Genomic DNA, 22,077 nt, shown 5'->3' with positions numbered 1-22,077 from the left:
TAGGTATTAGACTTGCCTCCTTCCTTAGCCTGCATCCTTTTACACAGCACTTAAGATAAGGAAAGGAAAAAAAAAACCTGTCCTAACCAAGCTTCAGAAAAGTAACGTTTTCCCTTGGCACCTTGGGAACAGTGTAAATGCCTGTGGATAGCAGGAAAGTGGATAAACTAGTATTTCCAAACTGGCTGAGTGTGTGGTAATTTTCTGTATGTCTCAGACACAGAAGTCACGTGGGTTTCTGTAAGCAAAGGATAACATCTCTTGTTTATTATTAACATTTCCTATACAAATATATAATCTGTATTACTCAGACACCAGAATCAAAAAATATAAAAACCACTTATCTCAAGAGAAAAACTATACTTTGGGCATAAGGGAGAGAGTGTGTCTTGCCTACTTGGGGCTTGCAGTGCTGACTTTTTGAGACCAAGCTGAAAAGTTTGAAGAAACAGAAACTTTCCTTCAGTTCCTTGGAACTTAGAATAAGTCAGCAGATGTCACTTTTTCCCCCCCTCCATCATTCCCAGCGGGAAACCACCTGATGGGTTGACCAATATGGCTCAAACCAGAATCGGAGTCAGCTTGGTCCGTTTCACGGAGTCCCCAGGAACTTTAAAAAGCGCTCCATGATCAGCCCCTCCCTGGGCAAACACCCGTGGAGTGGCCTGTGGGGTGATCCCAAGGCTGAGCGTGTTGGGAAGAAAAGCGTGACAGGGAGGAAACCTGCACTGAATACCAGGTAAGCATTGCTTTAAACGGAACTGTGTTAAAGTGTAAGGCTGTATTAAATACAAATTAGTTCAAGTAGTACTATATTAGTTAAATAGGACTATATTACTACACCTGGAAGGAGATTGTAGCCAGATGGGGGTCGGCCTCTTCTCCCAAGCAAGCAGTGACTGAATGAGAGCACATAGACTTTAGATGCACCAGGGGAGGTTTAGGTTGGACATTAGGAAGAGTTTTTTTACACAGAAAGGGTGATTAGACATAGGAATGGGCTGCCCAGGGAGGTGGTGGAGCCACCGTCCCTGGAGGTGTTTAGGAAAAGCTGGACGTGGCACTCAGTGCCGTGGTCTGGTTGACACGGTGGTGTTCGGTCATGGGTTGGACTCGGTGACCTCAGAAGTCTTTTCCAGCCTGATCGATTCTGTGATATTAAGCCCATAAAACGACATCAAACGAAAAATCTAAATTCATTTGTCAGGGAGGGGAGTGGCTGTAGATGGGACACAGACGAGGAGACTTCGGCCAAGCAGCAGCACGAGGTGGGGACCCATCAGAACTCCGCAGCTCCGCTGCCCCCCGCCCCGAGGGGATCCCTGTGCGGAGGGGGGGGGGTGGGGTGTCTGTGCCGGGACCGGGGATCCCCGCCCGGGCGGACCGCGGGGTTCGGGGGCGGTCCCGGAGCGCTCCCGGCGCGGAGCCCTCACGGCCCGGGCGCGCGCGGCCGTTGGCGCGGCCCGCGGGGCGGGGTCGGAGCGGAGCCGCTCAAATACCGGGAGAGGCGCCGCTGCTGCCGCCGCCGAGCGCTCCTGCCCCGCTCCCGGTGAGTACGGCCCGCGCCTGCCCGCGGCGGGGATACCTGCGTGCGGCGGGGTGAGCATCGGCCGCCGCCCGGTTGCCCCCCACCCCCCCCGAGAGGTCGGTGCGGCCGCGCCCGGGAAGGGCCGCCAGCCGTGTCGGGTCGGGGGCCGGGCCCGCCGCCGCCCGGGCCGCGGGGCATCAGCGCCAGGGCGGGCGCTCCGCGCTGCTCCTCGCAGCCCCCCGGCCTGCGGGGTGAAGGGACCCCGCGGGGGGCCGTGCGCGCCTTCTGCTTTCCCTTATGGATGCTGGAAGCTCCTCTGCCCTCCCCGTTCTCCCTGAACTCCTCTGCCCTTCTCCCTTTTCCTTCTTGCCCGCCGAGTCTGGCCTGGCGCTTATCGGCGCGGTTTTTTCTCCCTTTGCCGTGTTTCCCGCTCGGTCTCCGATGGCCGTGTCGCTGTCCCGCCCATCCCTCCGCCCGTGCTGGGAGCGACCTTCGGCTCTGCTGTCGCCTCCGGCCCCTCTGTGCTTCTCCCGCCGGGATCGAGCCTCTCTCTGCACCCCCGTCCCCGCTTCTACCCTCCCTCCCGCTCGGGGGCTATCTCGTAAACCATAAAAAGCTCCCTCTTCTTGCCTTTGGACTACGTGGTAAAGTCCAACACATCGCCCTCAGTCCCCGGTGAGAGTTTTCGCACTGGAGGGGCGTTTGCTGGGCAGGGAAGAGGAAGGAGTTAATCCTGTAGCGGCAACTCCAGAGGGACCCGCGCTTGCCTCAGCCTTCCAGCAAGAGGGATGTGGGAGTGGCAGCTACAGCGAGAAAGCGAGGCAAGAAAGGATTTCTAATAATAGCGTTAAAACGTGCAGGAAAAGCTGGTAGTTGATACGGGTGAGTCAGTTCGGTGTGTGCTTTTCTCCGCTCTCGGTGCCCTCCTCGGGGCTGTAGGTGTGTGGCCTCCTGTCGGGGTTGTGAGCGCCTTCGGCTGTCCCTTTGTTTCCTGTGAGGAGCGCTCACGTTCCCGTGACCCAACCACACGTTCGATCCAGGGTGACGGGAGGCTGGAGCTGGAGGCTGGGCGGTGTGCGAAGTGGGAAGCAGCAGAGTGAGCGGCGCCCCTTCCTGAGGAGGGTGTTTCTCTAGTGCACGTGGTCTGGTGATGGTCTGTAACTTGGGGTGACAGTGGCTCTCAAACTGATGGGTTTGGGGGGCTTCTTGTCTTTTTTTTTTTTAAAGCACAATATTTTGTAGCTTTAAAAAAAAAAAAGTACAGGACCTCAGAGTTATTTTAATCACCAAAGTCTTAATTCAGAAAGTCCATGCTTATTTCAGGAGCTGTGAACTTTTCTTGATGTTTCTTGGGGCATCTGGGCCAAAATCTTGTTGTCGGATACTTGTTATCTTTTCATAACCGTTAAAATGTTTGGTGGAGGAAGGAGCAAAGTGGTTCCCCAACAGGAAATAATTTTTAAGGTTTTTGTTTTGGTTTGGTTTTTTTCGTAAAGGACTTTTGCAAAAAGTCCACTTGTGGGGAAGATTGGTTGGTGTCGTGTTATAACTTTCTGTCGCTAATCAGAATGAAACTGTTTTCACCTGCCCATGGAAGCATAACATCTGAGAAAGTGTTGTTTAAAAAGAAGGGGGTTTTCTGTGTGGGGGTTTTTTTTCCACTGCTTTGTAACTTCTTTACATAAGTTTAGTGCTGATCAGTCTTCTTTAGGATAAAGCTTTGCAACATCTATTCCCTGTGATCTCCTCTGTGCCCGTGGTGTTTCACAGAAACCCTGGGGGAATGCATTGTATAAAAAAAGGCATTGTAGCACTGTGCTAGAATTTGCTTGGATTTCTGCAACCCATTTTCCTGTCTTCCCTTCTAGGTCTCTTGTTTGTCATTACAAAGCATTTCAGTTGTGCATGTGCAGAGTGTAACAGGTGATTGCAGACCTTGTGGATAGGCTGCCTCACACCAAAAAGGGTGGGTGTGAAAATCTCCCCTTCTAATTTGGCAGTGCCTTCTCGTTTGCATCGGGTGACATTTGCTGAATTCATGAAGAAAAAATGTGACTGACTCTTGGTTAGGTGGTTTTGTTGGGTTTCTGCCCTCCCAGCTTCTCAAAATCAGATTAGGCCAGCTGAGGCTGTGAGTTCAGCTCGGTTTCTCACTGTGCACAGGCAGCAGAACAGTGTGCAACACTCCACCAGGGCTGCCTGTGCAAACCTGGAGTCTCTGCTCCAGGGAATTGGGCGTGTCTGTACCCAGCACCGGGATGCTACACCTCTGGATAATGTGAGGGCCTTGTAAAGGTGCACAGTGTGGCTTTTTATTTCTGTTAGCTCTCAAAACAGTGAGAGCTGTGATATATAATTGGGAAGGTTGGGGGGTGTGTGTGTATTCACTGAGCACTCTCACCTGGGGTCATGTTATACCGTGTTGTTTCTGGATATTTTGTGTTTCCTGTGTAACAGGATGACAGGAGTCATTCACACTCAGCAGTAGTCTGAGGAGCTGACAGATCAAACAGGTTATTTTTTTTCTGTAGTAGAATGAAAGTGTTTAGACTGGAAGCAGGCAGACACATAAATCTAGTGACTGTCACCTGTGGAAACCTTCCTGGAGCAGCCTGGTGCTTGGAAGTCATCGCTTGCCTTATGCCTCATCAAAAGGGGGAGAAGGGACTGTCTCTAATAACAGGTTTATGTACCTGATGCAAGGACTGCTGGAGGAACAGCTACGAGGTGTTGGCTCCTTGATAAAGCAGCTCCCTTGACCTCTGGGTATGAACTACCAAGTCGAAGGGGGGTAGGGAGCCAGCCTGATTTGCAGTTTCTCTGCTGGAGCAGGTTTCATTTTCACCAGTCAGCAGTTCCTCGACTAGTAAAAGAGCAGAATTTACTATCAATTCTGGTTTTGGGGTTTTTTTTGCAAAAAGCCTTCCTCTGTGTTTTTCTTGGCATGCTGTGGCTTTTTGTCTGTGGCAGATTTTACAGAGTTTTGGGGGCTAGAATTATCTCCATATCTGTGTGGTGTGCAAAGCCAGGTACATGCAAATATTTCTAATTAGCGAGTGGAACTCACGGCCAAAGGTGCAAAACTCTTGAAAACTGAGCCCCTGTTAGTTTTGGATGGCTTGTCTTGGGGTTGGAGGAGGTTGCAGGGGGCTGAGTTCAACTTTTAATTAAAACTCATCCGTAGTGATTACAGATTGGGGAAGGGACCATCTATGCACAGAGATTTTACAAGTCTGATTTTTTTGACCCAGAGTAGATAAGAAGGATATAGGAAAAGGAGCAGTAAAAGGTAAAAAGGCATGTTGAGTCACACAGTGTCCAATTTCATTCTTTAGGTTTTGAAAGCAATCTGTTAAGCTTCTGTGATTGCCTTGATTTGTACCAGACGTCTGTAGTGAACCATGTCCTGACACCCTGCTGTTATCCCATCTATCCTGGGAAGTGAACAGGACTCTAGCTGCCAGTGGTATGCATTAGGCACCTCCTTGCACCTGGATGTGATGGCACAGATTGCCTTCTCTGTGCTTTTTTGAAGGAATTGCTCAGTGTAGAGCGCAGGGGTGTGTTGTCTCTTTCATGCCCTTCTTGGCAACAGCTGCTCCAAGAATTCTTCAGTCCCCTCCCCTCCAGTAGCCCCATGGCTGGGAGCTTTGTTAGCACTGCCTTGGGCATTAAGTGGCTTCTGTTCTCCATCCAGTCTGCTGGTTTCCCTGTCTCTTTGCATCCCAGTGGCACTGCATGGAGGTGCTTCCTGGCCATGACAGGCTTTGATTGGACTGTTCTTGCTGACAGACATGAGGAAAGGCCTGTACACCTTAATGCATCCTCGGAATGCTGCCCTTTCTCACAGGAGAGGACAGTGTCATTGTGGCTTTAAACTCCTCCTACCCCAGTGTTTTGCTCACCACTTTCCTTTAAAATTTCAGAGCTTTTATTCAGCTTCGCTGGAGTACGAGCAGGGGAGTTGGACTGTGTGTGCAATCATGGCACACACTGATGTTGAATTTTTAAGTGTCTGCAAACCTGCTGTATCTCCTGATAAAACGCTGCGACCTTTGGCCAGTTCCTAGTATGCTCTTGCTGCTGTTTATGGAGTGGGCAATGCCCAGGTCTCTCCATATTGGGCTGTTTTCTTCTCTCCTTTAAAGGAGCAAATGCATTCCTTGGTCAGTGTAACTTCTGGTAGTTTGGTGTAATTACTGTAACGCCTTTAGATTGACAGCCACACCAAACAAATCCACTCAGATCAGGTACTTGCTGTGTTTCGGTTTTATCTTCTCTTCCTCTGTTTCAACATCAACCTGTGTTTCCTCCAGAGTTAGAACTGAAAGTGAAATGTTTTTGTGCTACTTCATGCACAGTCATGTGTTTTCTCCTAGGGAAAAAAAAAAAAGACATTTTTCACTGTGTTTTTAGACCTACAGCTGTAGCTGTTCAGTGGAAGAAGCAGCGTGCTGAGGCATCTCCTGTTTATCTGGAACTAGGAAATGTGTGCTTCTGGAGGCAACTACTCTGCAGCTCTGCTGGCACGGTTTCCAAATGGCTCCTGCAGTGTTTCTTTGAAAGAGGGTATTTCCTTAGCTGTGTATTTTTGTTAAAGGTGTTTAAAAGAGGTAATGCTTTCTTTTATGCTCACAGTGTTTGAGGCTCTGCTGTCAAAAGGCTTTAGTCAGGGTTATGAATGCCAGTTTGAGTTACCATCATTGGTGGCTGCCTGGTTTGATGCACAACTTTCTCTTTAAGGTTCTTGAGGGTGTCTGGGCTCCTGTCATAAGAGATTCCTTCAAGATTATCTTGATATTCCTTTTACTTTTTTTTTTTTTTTAACTGACTTCATCAATTTAATTATGGTGGTGGAGTGGGAGGTTGCAGTGCAGCACAGTGGGAGAGTGTAATCAAAGGACCAGTGTCAGGCTTTTGCCTCTGGGGATGGTCTCTCTGGCTGTTTGTGCTGGTATGTGTTTTTTTTCATAAAAGTAAGGAACGTGAGAGATGTTTATATCTGTGATACGCTTGATGTTTAGGAGCAAGGGAGCCAATTTAAAATTCATTTTCATGTTTTGGAGAAGCTGTCAAATACTGAGACAGGGTTGTGTATGCTTTCAGAGCACATAAGCATGCAGCTGTGAAGATTTGCCTTTGTATCCCATCTTCCATAAATACTTGAAGTCGTTTGTTTGGGTTTTTTTTTTTGTGGTGAATGTTCAGAGTATGATGAGGTGAATGGACTCCACTAAAATCATTCCAGGGAGTACCAGTGAGAAAAATTTCCTTTGAAAGTAAGTTGTCCAGTGCACTGAGCTGTTGCTTAGTGGCTCCATGAGCGCCCTCCTGGCTGTTGCACCAGCATCCTTGTTTTAACTAAGCAGGGAGCTTACCAACTGCTGTTCTGTGATGACCCACGCTGATCCAGTATTTAAACTTCACATTGAAGCATCTTTATAGCTGCTGTTTGTTTCAGAAAGCAGTGCAGATATTCCTGGTACTTACGAGTCTGGAAAAGGGCTTCTTGTCAGGTCATATGACCTGAAGGTAACCAAGGGCAGAGAGAATGCTACTGTTAGTGGCCACCTGTGCCCATAGAGCTGTCTCCTTGATTTATTTTTTTAATTACTTTTGATGGTTCTTACTTTGCTTATCTAACTTGCCAGTCAAGCAAAGGAAAGACAGATTTACGTTCCTCTTTGCTGTTGGTATCAGCTGTGAAATGCATCAAAGTTGCAATATGAAGTGGTGTTCCTGATTTACTGACAAATCTGTGCTCGTGCTGGCGCATAACAGTAGTCCATGTGTTAAAACTAAAATAAGGAGGATTCTTTTGTCCTCTAGGTGGCATGGCAGTTATTGTATCCAGTCCCACTTTCTGAGGTCTTTTGGCTGGCAGAACCTGTTCGAGGGGCACCTGCATCTGTCAGAGGCACTACTGCCAAGTGATGAGAGACTGTCTCTGCTGCAGGAGCTGATCACTTTGCCAGTGCTCAACTGTAAAAGAATGCCACAGTGCAAGGGTCCAATGGCTGTGGCCCAGCAGGGGTGTCTTCTAAATGCAGAGGCAAGTCTTGCATTTCTCTGAATGGGCACTGTCACTTGGACATCCCCTGTGATGACTGCAGTTTGTCCCAATGCTCACCACTTACCAGCATTACTGAGGAGCTCCCTGCTCTCAGTCTGTTTGTCCTTCCTTTGCTTTGTCAAAAGACTGGAACTGTGATTCTTCAGTCCTTCCTCTTTTCCAGTAATTTCTGAGAAACAAACAGTAAGAACTGCTTCCATATGCCCTGTGGCTGTTGCAGGGGTGTGCTGCAGCTGCTGGGCTGGAATAGTTACACTTTTGAAGACCAAGCTAACCCTGTAAAGACCAGCAGTCTTGAGTGTGAGAGTGCCTTTTCATCAGGGTTTGCTCTGCTTCCTCCTGCCAGGTCCTTAGGAAATGTAGAAGTATTTTCTTAACCTTAACAAGGAAGTGAAATGCAGGCTTGGCTCACCTGGCTGGAGTTACTTTGCTCAACACCAGAGGGGAAAAATTCAGCTCAGTGAGAGATCAAAAGAAACCACCTGCACTGTGATAGTCAAGATGCAGGTTCTGCCCCTTTGTCTTAGTCACAGCCATGCCCAAAACATGGAGATGTGCAAATTCCATTTGGGTCTGACTCCAGTTAGCTGAATTCAAATCCCAGCTCCAGGCTTTGGGGCAGTTTGAGCTGCAGGCTTCCTGCTGACTCAGTTTAAGCCCAGCTGTGCCTGTAGGCTGCCTTCTTAAGAATAAATAGTGTTGTCATGCTGCTCCTGTCACTGAGCTGATACAGAAACCACAGCGACCAAAAGCTCCTGCCTACCTCTTTTTTTTTTTTTTTTTTTTAAGAGAATTAGTAAAATAGCACTGTTCCTTCTTATTCATTCATGTGCTGCCCAGGAGTTGAGCAACAGAGCGTTCTAAGCCGAATGAAAACAGTGGTTGATGAGGTAGTTGGACGTTTTTCTTCCTGAGAAGTCAAAGTACTGCCCAGATAACTAGAACATTTCATGAAATGGCAATAGACCTTCAGGAACCGAAATAAATCTATAACGAAAGGGCCAACTGACACCTTCTTTTTACTGTAATCTCGAATTTAGTTTTCTGAATTGGAGAATTCCTCAAAGAGGAAAATGAAGTCCCATCAAACAAAGCGTGCAAGGTATTTCCAAATCAAAATATACATCTGAGAGTACTTAGTGTCCAGGCTGAGATGTTCACTCTACACTTAAACAGCATAAAGAAGCAAAGATAAAAATGCCCCAGCTAAGGAAGTAGTTGGTCAAGCATCTATTGGTGTCGTGTCTTTGTGTTCCGTTTAGCGTTTCAGTGCCACTCAATACTGGAAGATAAATAAGCACTGAAACTGTTCGGAGTAGAAAGTATATTCAGCATGTTTCAGTGTATTTTTACATCAAAGGTGTTAAGGGTAAACTGCTTTGTGTTGGTGGTGGGTTTTGTTTTCCCTCGCTGGAGTGATTTGTAATAGCATTATTTGCATGTTAAAGGAGGATAATTTGAAGCTGAAATGAATAGAAACAAAAGCTGAAAGCCTCATGTAAGCGGCAGTAGTGCTTGGGAGTAGCAGGGAGAGGTTGTCCTGGTTGGATTTTAAGTAGTCTTGTGATCCCTGACAAACAGGGTATCTCTTGAGAGCCTAGCAAACAAATTGCAAGTGACTGAGGGATGGGGTCTGTCCTACTCTGGCCCATGAGCTCCTGGCATCTCCAAGTATTCTGCTCATGGCTTATCACTTTTGCACTTCCAAAATAAGCTGTTGGTGTTGTATCCTCCCTCGGAAGCAAATGGACAGAAAATACCTCTAGTTTGGAGGCAGTGTTCCCTATGGTGGAGAAAGTCCTAAGACCCTCCAAGCAAATAGCTCTGGTATTAACCAGGTGGTACCAAACCATCCCTTTGGTTTCACAGCAGCATGTGTATGTGCATCCATAGATGTCCAGAGGGTCCTGTTCTGCCCATCCATCCCCTGGCTAATACACTGCAATGTCTCTGTTCCCCCACCACCCTGCTTCTCTTTCCAAAGCCTAGAAGCAAATTCAGCTTTAGGAATGCAGTGGGTCTCAGATGAGGCAAGCACTGTTACAGGGTGGCATATCCTGCAGGGTAAGTAGTGAAAGGAACAGGTTTTCTGTGGTTATCATAACACCCTATTTATTAATCTCAGCACTGTTTTGCACACCACCAAAACATCTTCCCTTTTGTTATCAGTTCTGTGTCTCTCTCTCTGTCTCTCTCTCTGTCTCTCTCTCTGTCTCTCTCTCTGTCTCTCTCTCTGTCTCTCTCTCTGTCTCTCTCTCTGTCTCTCTCTCTGTCTCTCTCTGTCTCTCTCTCTGTCTCTCTCTCTGTCTCTCTCTCTGTCTCTCTCTCTGTCTCTCTCTCTGTCTCTCTCTCTGTCTCTCTCTCTGTCTCTCTCTCTGTCTCTCTCTCTGTCTCTCTCTCTGTCTCTCTCTCTGTCTCTCTCTCTGTCTCTCTCTCTGTCTCTCCCTCTCTCCTTGCAAGGTCTGAAGTGTGTGTGCAGCAGCTGTGGGAGTAATCAGGCTTCTTCCCTAGCTAGGGAAATATGAGGAAAAGCTCTGGTTATCTGGTAGTTGGGCTGTTTAGTTCTTGGTGGGTTTATGGGCTAGAAATGGAGCATTGCAGCGTGATAGGGATTCCTTTGGTGCTACGGATAACAGTGGCACAGCTTGGAATATCCTCAAATAAGGAACTTCATGTGTCTGTGATGCTGTTTCTCTTCCTTATTTTCCAGGAATAGCTGGTTAAGTAAAGTAGTTGTGCCTGTGGCAAGTTTTCTTGAAGACAGTGAAACTGAGTGGTTATGGCTTGGTGTGTGGGTTTAAAATGTCAGGACATATCAAGTACTCCATTTCCCTGCCTGTAAAATGATGCCTTGCTCTGTAGCTCAGCAATGAAATATTTGCCTACAAGACAGGTAAGAGCCACCAGGTCCAAGAAGGGACAAACAGGCACTGTTCCATTTCTTCTAAAAATGATGTCATCCTGACTGCTAAAACCACAGTTCTTATCTTTCAGCTGCCAGGCAGGGAAACCAGTACACACTATGGAAGTTTTTGACTCCTCAGTGACTGATGTTTTTTTGCAGTTTCTGCTTCAAAGATTTTAATTCACTCCTAACTCTAATGTGAGACACAAAGATAAGTATCTTGACAAACTCACACAATTGATCCTTTGACTGATAATGTGACTGTCCAGGTGTTTGTAAGGGAGGTGTCTTGGAATCCAGACAAATTGTTAAAGGAGACAGTCCTACAGGCGTGTGGCTTTCCTGCAGGAGAGAGAATGTTTTCATAACCAGACAGTGTCTGATACAGCTGAGAATAGTAACTCACAGGCTGAGCTGTGAGGAGAGGCCAAGGGTCTGAGGGGAAGTGATGGCAAGCAGGGACATTATTTGTGGGGTGGATTCTTTACTGAGCTGTCTTGAAGATGTAGCAGGGCTTAGCCCTCACTGCATGATGTAGGAGAAGATGCAGGTGTGGAAGAGAGGAAATTGTCTTGCAGTCCTGCCTCTCCCTTTCCTCTGCCCTGCAAAATTGCAGTTCTCTCCTTAAAACCCGGAGTCAGGGGCTTCTGGTCCTGCCTGTTCTTGCCACCCCTCAGTGGTGGGCTGCAGATGGGAACAGTTGCTCTGGTGAGTTCCTTGTGAGATTTAAAGGATAAGGATAATTTGGGGATGAGAGGGAGAAACAGAAGGTGGGACGCCAGACCCGAACAACCTGTGTTGTTGGAGGGCAGTATGTACTGAGGGTGTACTCAGCCCCATCTAAACAGTCGTGGTAGCCTTGGGGAAGCCTTGGAGACTTGATTTGTGGGAAGCATCCATGGGATTCACTTGTGAAAACTGGCATGTGTGTGGGTGGAAGGAGGTCTGTCCTTCTGTGCTGACAAGTGGCTGGTGGATGTGCTTCTCTGACTGTAATTATATTTAATTCACAAATGCCTCTCTAGTGTCCTGCATCCCAACACAATGTTGAATTGGAATGAACATCCCTACGCTGACTCTGTAGAACTGATTTAAGGGTCCTAAACTTGTGTTTAGGACCCTTTGGGTCCTTTGGGTTTTTTTTCCTAAGAGATAAAGAACTGGTCCAAAAAACTGGTTGTAATCTTATCTGTTGAATCTGTTCAAGGCATCTAGTGGTTTCTCAGAGGCAGCTGTTAACACATAAAGCTCATTTGTCTAATGAGTGAATTGAAAGTGTGAAAATGAATAATGTATTAAAATTAATTGGTATTTCAATTAAATTTTTGCAAAAATTCATTTCCAGGCTTTCAGCAGCCCTAAAGCAGCCATAGAAAATGATCTAGTTTTATTCTGAATGTGAATGCAGATGGGGTTTGTAACCTTTATACATCTTTTCTCATTCTTCAAATAAAGATTCCTTTTACCCAGTATAAGGAAGCCTTTTTCCATCCACCAGAAATGGTCTTAGGCTGGATCTAAAACTAGCAGGGTTCCAAAGTCTTAATGATTAAAATCTTCAGGTGGCATCAACATGATTGCATTTGACTGTTTGGCGTTTTCTCTTTAGGGGTCCATGAGGGTTGTTTTTTTTTTTTTTGAGATTCCATTAAGGAATTTGACTTCTCAGGAGGAACTTTTGAGACTATCCAAGCCCTTTGCATTGATTCAAAGTAATTATGTAAAACTTGAGGCTTGTGGAATTACTAGTTAATTAAATAAAAAATAATTGGCCCTGGATTGCAGTAATAGGAAGCCGTTTTGTGGTGTGGGAGAAGTCCTTTTTCCTCCTCTCTGGCCACCCAAGCAGAACTTTGCTAGCCCAGGGCAGGAACCCTTCAGGGGCTTTGACCACCTGGGTGGTCAGTCTTTGATTTAGGAAATTCGGTTCATGAAATTACCATATCCAAGCTTCCTTGTCTCATTTTTTTTGCCATATAAGCACTTTGGACTGTGATGGAATTTTTCATTGTTTTTTTGTTTTACTTCTGCTCATGTGCGGGAGAGGACAAAACTCCAGTTTGCAGCTACTATGGGTGACTTTTTTTTAATGTCTCTATTTCTGTGGACTTTGCCCAGAGCTGAGATGATCCCTGAGGGGAGGGAAGAACCACACACGTTGTAGGTCTCTCCTCCCTGCACTGAGGTCTTGTCAAGGTGTTGTTCTACCTGTGCAGGGCACCCAGCACCCGGGGAGGACTTTTTTGCTCTAAGCAGCATGTGAGCATCTGCCTCTTTCTGAAAATCATAAGTGCTTTCAAAACACAGTATTTGAGTCTGTAGAGACAGACAGGCACCTTTCCTGCACACTTCCAGGAACTGATGTGTGGAACATGCCCGGGCTTGAGCTCCTCTTGCAGCTTCTTATCAGTAAAGTAAGCTGATGTGGATGGTGCAGAGGCTCGTGCCAAGCTGCTGTTCCCCGCCTTTCTGGGCCTGGCTTTGTGGGCATGCCCAGAATAAACCTCTGCTGCTTTGTTTGACTTGTATTTTCTGCTTTGGGAATGGAGCAGTGTGCTGCTTTTCCTTCCCAGGCTGGAGTGGCCTGTGCCTCTTCTTCTAAAGAGACAATAGTGTATCTCTTTTTGGTGGTCTCTTACCATGAGTGTTCAGACTGAACCAAATGAGTTTCCTGCCAGTATGACACAGTGTGACAAAAAATGTGGGGGATTTGGGGTTTAAAGCCACATTCTGAGCTTACCTTGGAAATATGTGTCAGGTGGCAAACCTCCAAGGAAGCGTCTTGACTTCGCTTTCTATTCCATCCTCTTGCTGTAAGAAAAGATTACACTGGTCCCTCTATAGGATGGCATTTTATTTAGTCTATTTATCACCCTCTGTCAATGCTCAGCTCTCCCTCCAGCAATTTACAGGAATTCTTAACAATGAGAAGAAGTAGGTCACCCCAGCACTGCTGGGCTGCGTTTGGCAGGAAGAGCTCTGGCTGTAGGGCTTTGGTGAGTAAAGAATCTCATTGGTGCTGGTCACTCAGGCAGCCTCACCAGCACATCTGGCCATTTATGTGCAGCTTGCAGCTGGAGTGGCTTGTGTTGCATCACTTCTGCCAGAAGCCTGGGAGAACATCTGCCCCTCCACGACAGAGGGTGGTGCAGCTTCTTACACCTTGAAAGACAGGCAGCTCTGTTCAGTCTGTATTTGTGTTATAAAGTCAGCTGGCTGCTCCCAGCCCAAATTAGCCAGCATGGGTTTGTCTGATGAGCTGTGGAGTCCTGCTGTGGTGCCACACGAAGCTTTTGGCACAGGCTATGGCTGGGTAGGGATGGCAGTGCTGATATTCTGGGATGAATGGGGTTTTCCAAGCAAATGGGATGTGGGCAGAGGAGGCTTGGTACTACTTCAGGCTTCCTGTAGTCTAAGCCATGATGCTTCAGGAAGTAGTGTTTAACTCAGGAGGAGTTAATAGCAGAGGATATCCACTGTTAGCCAGTTGTAACATGAACACCTTTGTTTTGGTCTGAATTACTTCGAACTGAAAATAAATGTTATCTATAAAACCAGAATATGTGCAGGCTGAGGCTTTACCTAACCTACAGAAATATTGCTGGTGTGGATAACTCCTGAGGAGTTTGCACAAAGCCAAAGTCCTGCCACAGACTTAGTGCTAAATCCCCACTTTCCTCTTCATCCCAGAGTTCTGTTTCCAGTTCTCTAACCTGAATTAACATCTGTCTCTCCTCCAGCAAAGTCAAGCCCAGGAGAAGGGTCACTTCTGACCTGTTTCAGAACTCTGTCAGGTCCCAGAGAAGAGGACAGAGGGGACTGCACTCTCCCCAGCCAGCACTCTTTAGGGTAGAGGTGAGTAGCAACAATGGGGTTTTGAATGGAACAGAGGGAAATACAAAGCAGCAAAGGCTTAAGCCTGTGTTTTAGCCATTAGTCTGACATAACAACTCTGAAAAGAAAGGCTCATGGTTAATAGAGTGCCTGTGGGCTATTGTGTGTTTTAAATGTATTTGAGATTGTGTTTTGCCCTTGGACTTTTAAGAGCCTTTAAAAAGTTGGGCAGGTCTCTTGAAATATTACTGTGGTTTGCTTCAGAGGTTGAATTAATTTCTGCTTTCACTTCCTCCTTCTTCTCCACCAACACACTTAGTTATTTAAAACACAATTACAAGGGGTTGTTACTGTGAAACAGGATCATTCATCACTAGCCCAGGTTAGCAGGCCATCTGTCTGGGCTCCTTAGTGCTTTCCCCCCATTTTTGGCATTTGGTGGGAAGTATTGAAAGGAGCCTGAGTATCCACATGTATCTCTGACACGGGGGGCAGGGGGAGGCACATTTGAGATCCTACAGGTGTGCAGTGGTGTCAGCTGGGTGTTTCACTTCAGACTGTGCTGCCGTGCACGCAGAGCCAGGCAGCTCACCGGCTCTCAGTAGGTGCTCAAATTCCTCCCTGGTAACACTGCTCTCCATTCCAGGCTCTGGCACTGTGTGAGGGTTGTCCCTCTCCTCCCCAGCACCACCTTGGCTTTAAAGCCCCACTCATAGGTTATGTCACTCCAGTGCCTGGCACGTGTCTGTGGCAGGAAGGAGTTTCATGCCCCTTACTCACATTCTCATGCCCTTCTCACTGAGGCGGCTGTGGATTTCTCAGCCCTTTTTCATGACTGCCAGCTCTCCAAAATATGGATATGCATCACTAAAAAGGTCATTTTCTGCGAGACATGGCCAGATACATGAGCACTGCTGCAAGATGTGGATTTATGGAATTATTTTTTTTTCTTTCACACTCTTCTTACTCTTTTATAGGACGAGGAGTTCTGGTCTGAAGCAGAGGGTGACAAGAGCTGCTCTGTCTCTCAATCAATCATGCAACAGGTTAGAGTCAAGCATGGCTGAAGTCAGCTGTTTGCAGTGACCAGTGGTTCTCTTGTGCACTAGTGTTGGCTCATGTCCTTCTCATGTTTCTCAGAGTTCCTGCAGGGGCCCTGACACTGCTCTGAACACAGAGGAGTGGATGGAACTGTGTAGTTTGCAAGCTGCTTCCTTGTTATCTCTCTGTGGCACTCCCCCTTGAAACTGCAGGCTGGAGATGTAGCTATGTAAGAGACTATAATGTTTATTGATAATGCTACAAACTGCTAAAACGAATAAATCAAATTAATAGGCACAGCACTGTGATCAATTTATTGCATTGTTTTGTGCAACCTTAAACGCGATTATGAAAGTGCTATTTTTCACTCTTAAATCTGATTAACTGCATTGAACTGTTACTGAAATGTCTGTCATCCTCCCTCACCCCAGCTTGTATTAGGATACAATTCTAACCCTCTGCTCTGCCCTCCCACAAGCCTTTTAAACATAATGTGATAGAAAGTTTATCTGAGATAAAACTGATGACTAGTCCAGTGGGTTGTTGAAGGGGACTGTGGGAGGGTGTCCCAGAGAGCTTCTGTCACCAGGGGAACTTCACTAAAGTAAAAACATCATGCTCAGATCATGGAAGATGCCTTTTGTTCATCTTTGATCATATACCTTAATTTCCATTTGTTTCCATTTCTGAACTCTGCTTTTTGTTGACTTTGTTCCTCCTTTTCTCTTCCCAGTCTCCTCCCAGGTAAACAACCCATCCTTCATTACTCTCTGTGCATTTTTCCCAGTTGTGCTACTGTTGCCGAGGCACCGTGGGTCCTGTATGGTATTACTGATAGGGTTATGTAGATGGCCTTGCAAGATTCGACTCCCCAAAACTCCCTATCAATTATCAAGTTCATCCTGGTTGCACATAGATCACCTTGTGCAGTTGGCATAGCAAGCCATCCTTCTTTAACCATTTTTCTTCTCCCTAGATGAAATTAGGCCTAAGTATTTTCTTACAGGCAGACAGTCTGCATACTTGTGAGCAGCTGCTTGGCTCTGCACGAGGAGCTGAACAGGTTTATTATGGAACTAGTTGAGATTCCTTTGAAGGGGGAGAAGAAATGTGAACCTTGGGGTTTTTTTGCAGGCTTATGCTCTCTGCTATCTCTGTTTCCCACCTTGTTACTGCTCTGCTCTGATTATATTGAAGTGGGGAGCTGCTGCCTTCTTTATGCACAGGCAGTACAATGCCCAGTGCCCAAACACAGGGGTAAAATCCTTCCAAACAGAGATGTCTGAGTGGGGGAAGTGGATGGTTTTTGCTGCATACACTTGTGTTTCAGAGGAGGAGCTCAGACCAGGGTTGCTGTCACTGCCACAGCTGGGAGTGTGAGGAAGAAGGTGAGCTGGCTCTTCCACCACCAGTTGGTAAGAGCAGAGCCATCTGTCATTCACCACGGGACAGTTCAGTGCGGGTACACATCCAGGAGTTAGCATGCATTTGCTGAAATCTTGCTAATGCTACTCGGGATGCCCAAAGGAGGCCACAGAGACGTGCTCAGGGTTGGAAAACAGCGTATGTGCAGAGCTTTTGAGTGGGACACGGGCTTAACAGTGATTTCCTAACACTTACGATCCATGGATCTCTCCAGATGGAGCATGCCCTGCTGTTCACCTTCCTGGAGGCATCCTCTGACTGCAAGTTCAAAGAGCAGCTGTGGTCCCTGGCGCCTTTGTCCGACCAAGGGGCGATTGTGCCTCGTCGCCAAGGGGGGATTGACAGTTACCAAGTGAGGACTGTGCGTTACCGAGGGGGGGGGCTTGTGCCTCACCTCCAAGGACCAGGCTTTGATGATGAGTCTGAACTCCAGTGTGACGGCAATCGGAGCGGCCACCTGCAGAACGGTGAGCTGGGTGAGTGTGCATTCCTCCATCCCAAATGTCTGTCTGAACATGGTGTTTTTCTTTCCCCCTTTCCTGTCTTGGCTGTTGACTGTTTCAGAGGAGTAGTGTTTTCTCCACTGAGAAACTTCACAGCGTGGCTGTCGGTTGGGAGTTTAACACTTGGGGATAAGACAGACTTTATCTGTCCATGGATTTCTAGAGCACCCGTAACCCCGGAGTTTTGCCTGCAGCACATGGGACAAGGGCACAAAGCTGGTTCTCATGATAGCTGCCCTCAAGGAGTGTTATATTGAAGCAGTTTAGTTGGGCCTCATGCTGCTCCTCAGGCAGTGTCAGTACGGGGGCTGGGATCTTGGAACAAGTCGTGTTCTGGTACTGGGTGAATCCCTTTCTGCTCCACCACTGTGGCGGAAACTGTTCCTCACTCAAAAGGTTTCTGGTCCTTTTCCTGCTTCTCTAGCCATCTGCAGGGTGGCTATTGCCCCTTGCCCAGGGTGTGCCAGCTGGCACACTGACCTCAGCCAGGGTGAGGAGGAAGTGCTGCAGTAAATAGCCCCCCCTTGTACAAATTTGTGTAGGTCTCATGCCAAGACTGGCTGCGGGAAGCTTTGCCTGAAGGAGATCGAACAAGGTGTAATGGTTTTAAACTGAAAGAGGGCAGATTCACACTAGATGTAAGGAAGATTATTACAATGAGGGTGGTGAAACACTGGCACAGGCTGCCCACTGGCAGTGGTGGATGCCCCATCCCTGGAAACATTCAAGGCTGGGGCTCTGAGGAACCCAATCTCATTGAAGATGTCCCTGCTCATTTCAGGGGGTCGGGATGAGATGGCCTTTCAAGGTCCCTCCCAACTCAAACTGTTCTATGAGATGCTGTATTTTAGATGGTGCTTATGAGACAAGTTGTGACAACAGTCACTTCAATAAATCCTAGAATCATTTAGGGTGGAAAAGACTTTTAAGGTCATGCACAGTTTCTCAATTCCCCTCTCTGGACAGGATGTAGCTGTTGCTGTTCTGTTGAGATTTTGGCTGGAGATGTTCTAATATCCCCTATAGTGATTTTTTTGGGCTGCACTTTATCTTAAACCATAGATAAAAAAACCTGTTTGCGCACTGTCTCTGTGAAGCAACTCGGGTTCACGTAAAGGAGTTGTGTTTAGAGCTGTCATGAATACACTATGAGAAGGTGGTTGCTAACGGAGATGAGCAAAATGCTGTGGGTCAGCTTACCTGCACTGAACCTGGTCTGGCTGCAGCCTGTGGACTAAATCCTGCTCCGTGTTGGCAGAGGCTGACGCTCCGGCGAACGAAGACGTTATCCGGATCATCGCTGCTCAGCTCGCTGAGATTGGAGACAAGCTTGACAAAGATGTCCAAGGAAATGTAGTAAATGATCTAGTGCAGCACTTTCTGAATGAGAATCTCTCCACTGAGGTGAGTGAAAAGCAACCTGGCTAGCAGTTCCCCTTTTGAATGTTGTACGTCCTTCCTGCTGTGACTTTGAAAACAGCAAGCTTGCGACTTCTTGTATCTTTGCTATTTTGCTGATTTAATTCTTGCCATCTTAAAATTCAACCCAAACACTTACATTTGGAGATTTGTTAGAGGTGGTTCTGTAGCCTGTGGCAGAATTTACTATGTAAATTTGGTTCCTTGGGCTCATCTCCTTTCTGCAGATGCTGTAATTACAGCTGTGGGTAGTTGTGGAAAAGGACTGACTTTCAGAGGCATTTTGTCCTTGTTCTGTTGTCCCAGTGACTTACCTTTGAAAATTAACTGTCTGGTTAAGGCTTAGTATTTGTCCTTAAGATCTTTGGACTTTGGTGCCAAGTCCTGTGTGCCTGCTGATTGTCATGTGGGTAAAACAAGCAGGTTAGTGCCAGAAGCTTGACTTGTGCTTGTTACTGAACACTGAAGAGACAGCAAGTCATGAGACCCTTTTTTAGTGCCATAACTGCTCAGTGCTGGGAGTAGCAGTGGGTTTTGACCTGGATGGGTGACCTGCTGGGGTGGCCTCTCCAGGTGGCCTCTTCCTCTTTGAGGCAGTTGGCCCAGCATCTAACATGCCTTACTGCTCTGCAAGGGAAATAGAGTTGGAAGTCTCTTGTGTTAAAAAGGAAAAAGAAGAATATCTAAGTATTAGATCCACATCTGGATCAAGGGCCATAGTTTGCTGCCACAGAGCCTTCTTGGCATCTTCAAGGTAACTGTGGCTTTCTGGCTTGTTTGGCTTTCTCTGTCTGTGATGAAGTTTTCTATGCTCTACAAGCTAATGCTTGTAGAATTGAGGACCCACCTTCTTGCCAAAAAGGCAGGATTGAATGACTTTAACCAATCCTTTTGTTTGGTTGGTTTTTTTTGTGATGTGGGGTTTTTCTACTAGGGTTTATCACTACACAGATTCCAGCAAATTCCTCACTTCCGCTGCCTTGCTCTCCACCCAGTTACGTTTCAGATCTTCAAATTTATTGCCTAACCTTTTAGTCTTTGATAAGACTGAGATATAAACCTAATTGCTGACCTTACTTTTTCACATTAGTAATATAGCTTAGTATGTGCATATTGTTCTGTCTTGGGAAAACTGATCTTCACTGACCTTGGGAGCAAGGCTTGGACACCTTCACTAGCTCTTCCTTATGTGAAGGCTTTTCTGTGCAACTTCCTCTGCCTTTTTCCAGTCCCCACCAAAGCTTGTACCCCAGATCTACGCTGTGGTGGGTTGTCCTTTCCTGGGAGCCCCAGAATTCCTTTACCATTTCAGGACTTGACAGGCTCAGTGCAAACCCTGGGGAGGAGGGTGCTGTCTAAATTTTCCAGTGGTGGTGTGCTGCCTCCCTTTCGTTTTGTCTTGGGTGAGCAGCTGAGCTCAGAGTGATCCTTACTGTCATTCAGGGTACGTAGCAGGCAGGCTGCCCTGCCTGGGAGGAAGGGAAGGGACATCCTGTGGATGCTGAAAGAAGCACATCAGTTACCAGCAGTCCTGGCAGGCTGTGCTGAGACCCCTTTCTCCCCCAGCTGTTGCACTGAGATCCCTCTCCTCCTTCCATACAGGAGATAATGCGGCACATGTCAAGGGTAGTGAGAGAGCTTGCACAAGCCATCCCCGCAGACATGGAACAGGAGAAGGTCATGTTGGTGCTAGCAATGGTCTTGACTAAGAAAATTGTGAATACAGTGCCCTCCCTTCTACACCGTGCCTTCAGCGTCACTGTGAACTTCATGAACCAGCAGTTCCACAACTACATTGATGAAATGGTGAGTGCTGTCAAACAGCTCGGTGCAATCACAGCCGGCCTCTCTGCTGCCCTCCTGGCTGGCCTGGGTTATTCCCCGAGGGGTGGCCTAGTTCTGAACTGCCTGTGGTCTGCTGGGCTCCCTGAAGTGCTCTGGAAGTCAGGAGGGAACGTCAGTCTCTAAAGATCGGTGTGCTTGAGGGGGTGTCACAGCTTCTGTTTGCCCCCCTCTGACAGGAGCCAGGGAACAGAGAACTGTGACTGCTCCTCTCCTCCCTGCAGTCTCTTCAGGGAGCTGTGCCAGTAAGACTGGGGTTAATCGTGCCCTCAGGGAAGAAAAGCCTGACCTGAGCTCTGATGGCTGTATTTCCTGAATGTCTTGATCCTGAGCTCTCTGCTCTTGACTTGCTTGGCTCCCCAGAGCTTGGCAGAACTGGAAGGGGAAAGGAATTGCCCCCGAGAAACAACCCTAGGAGAGCAACAATGAGAAATGGTCAGATCCATTTTTGTTCACTGTTGGAGCTTCAGCATAGGTGGATTCTGTGCAGCTCATGGGCAAGGTGGGGTAGAGGCTGGGGCTTCAGCTATCTGGGAAGGGAAGAGAGTACACACGTGTACTGAGACGTGGTGGTACTTGAGAATGAGTCTGAGTGGTCAGAGCTGTGATCCTGCCACTCTGTGACACAGTGGTGATGCAGCTGTGGGGAGCTGCAGGTCTGTGGGACACCCCTCTGCTGCAGCCTTGCCATGGGCAGCACTGGCAGCCACCTGCAGAGGGGCTGGGCTCACCCTGTGTCCCAGGACTCAGCACCCTGTTCCCTGCCAGGCAGCAGGGCACGGTGTCACTGTGCAATGTCACTTGGCACTGCCCTTCCCTTCACTCAGTTTGGCTCCAGAACGCTGAGCTATCCCAGAAATGGGTCACTCGTGTGGGACAGGCCCTTCCCGCTGCCCCAGCAGGCTCCGAGCACTGAGCAGCAAGGGCAGTCAGAGGGCTGCTGGTTATCCCACCCCAGGAGGTGCCATCAGGAGCGGGCTGGAGCCGGGCTCCGGGGGCTGTCCCACACTGTTCCCCTGGGATGACTCCCTGCCGCTGGCACGGGAAGGGGGGTGATGGCAGCCGCGGAGCACGGCAGGTGGCAGTGTCGGGGCGCGGTTCGCGGCACTGGGGACGCGCTGAGGTCCCCGGGAGCTGCCGGGCTCCTGGGCTGGGTGGGCTCAGGGCTTGCCGCGGGGGGTGGCTCTGCTGCTGTTAATGCCCGTTCTGTTTCTCTCCCTCCAGCTGGGTGAGTGAGCTCTCCTGCCCTCCACGTGGAGAACACGGATTCTAGAAGACAACTTTTCTTGGTGTTTGCTTTTTAACTTCTGAGATACTGTGGAAGTGTCTCAGTATCTCCCACAGCTGTGAAAGGGATGGCAGAGCTCCATAGATAGGCTTTTGTAGATTAGCACAGCTCTGCCAGTACCTGTAGGGAGAAGTGCTTTCCCTTTATAATTTTAGGATATTTTTTCAGGTTCTTTTTTTTTTTTTTTTTTTTTTAGCAATAGCAGAGTTTGTGCAGACC

At 47.7% G+C, this 22,077-nt stretch overlaps 1 protein-coding gene across 3 annotated transcripts; it reads left to right on the top strand.

Annotated features, from left to right (window-relative positions):
- The first annotated feature begins 611 nt into the window (after positions 1 to 611).
- Positions 612 to 22,054, top strand: BID (BH3 interacting domain death agonist). 3 transcript variants are annotated; one of them, XM_032687671.1, is made up of 7 exons: positions 612 to 739; positions 14,247 to 14,361; positions 15,318 to 15,386; positions 17,021 to 17,282; positions 18,568 to 18,713; positions 20,331 to 20,534; positions 21,795 to 22,054. In XM_032687671.1, the coding sequence occupies exons 1-7, from the start codon at positions 627 to 629 to the stop codon at positions 21,804 to 21,806; spliced, it is 921 nt and encodes a 306-aa protein (XP_032543562.1). In that variant the 5' UTR covers positions 612 to 626; the 3' UTR covers positions 21,807 to 22,054. The 3 variants fall into 3 exon arrangements, with proteins under 3 accessions (XP_032543562.1, XP_032543563.1, XP_032543564.1); XM_032687672.1 differs by lacking the exon at positions 612 to 739 and adding an exon at positions 1,465 to 1,549; XM_032687673.1 differs by lacking the exon at positions 612 to 739 and adding an exon at positions 1,542 to 1,599.
- Positions 22,055 to 22,077: the final 23 nt, after the last annotated feature.

Source organism: Chiroxiphia lanceolata, chromosome 5 (genome assembly GCF_009829145.1).
Source record: "Chiroxiphia lanceolata isolate bChiLan1 chromosome 5, bChiLan1.pri, whole genome shotgun sequence".
Taxonomy (NCBI): Eukaryota; Metazoa; Chordata; class Aves; order Passeriformes; family Pipridae; genus Chiroxiphia; species Chiroxiphia lanceolata.
This window is presented reverse-complemented; position numbering and strand designations above follow the sequence as displayed.

Excerpts from the sequence above, each read along its gene's own strand:
- BID (XM_032687671.1), top strand. The coding sequence starts at position 627 with ATGATCAGCCCCTCCCTGGGCAAACACCCGTGGAGTGGCCTGTGGGGT. Across the intron at positions 14,362-15,317 it reads CAGCACTCTTTAGGGTAGAG|GACGAGGAGTTCTGGTCTGA; the intron begins GTGAGTAGCAAC and ends ACTCTTTTATAG. Across the intron at positions 15,387-17,020 it reads CTCAATCAATCATGCAACAG|ATGGAGCATGCCCTGCTGTT; the intron begins GTTAGAGTCAAG and ends GGATCTCTCCAG.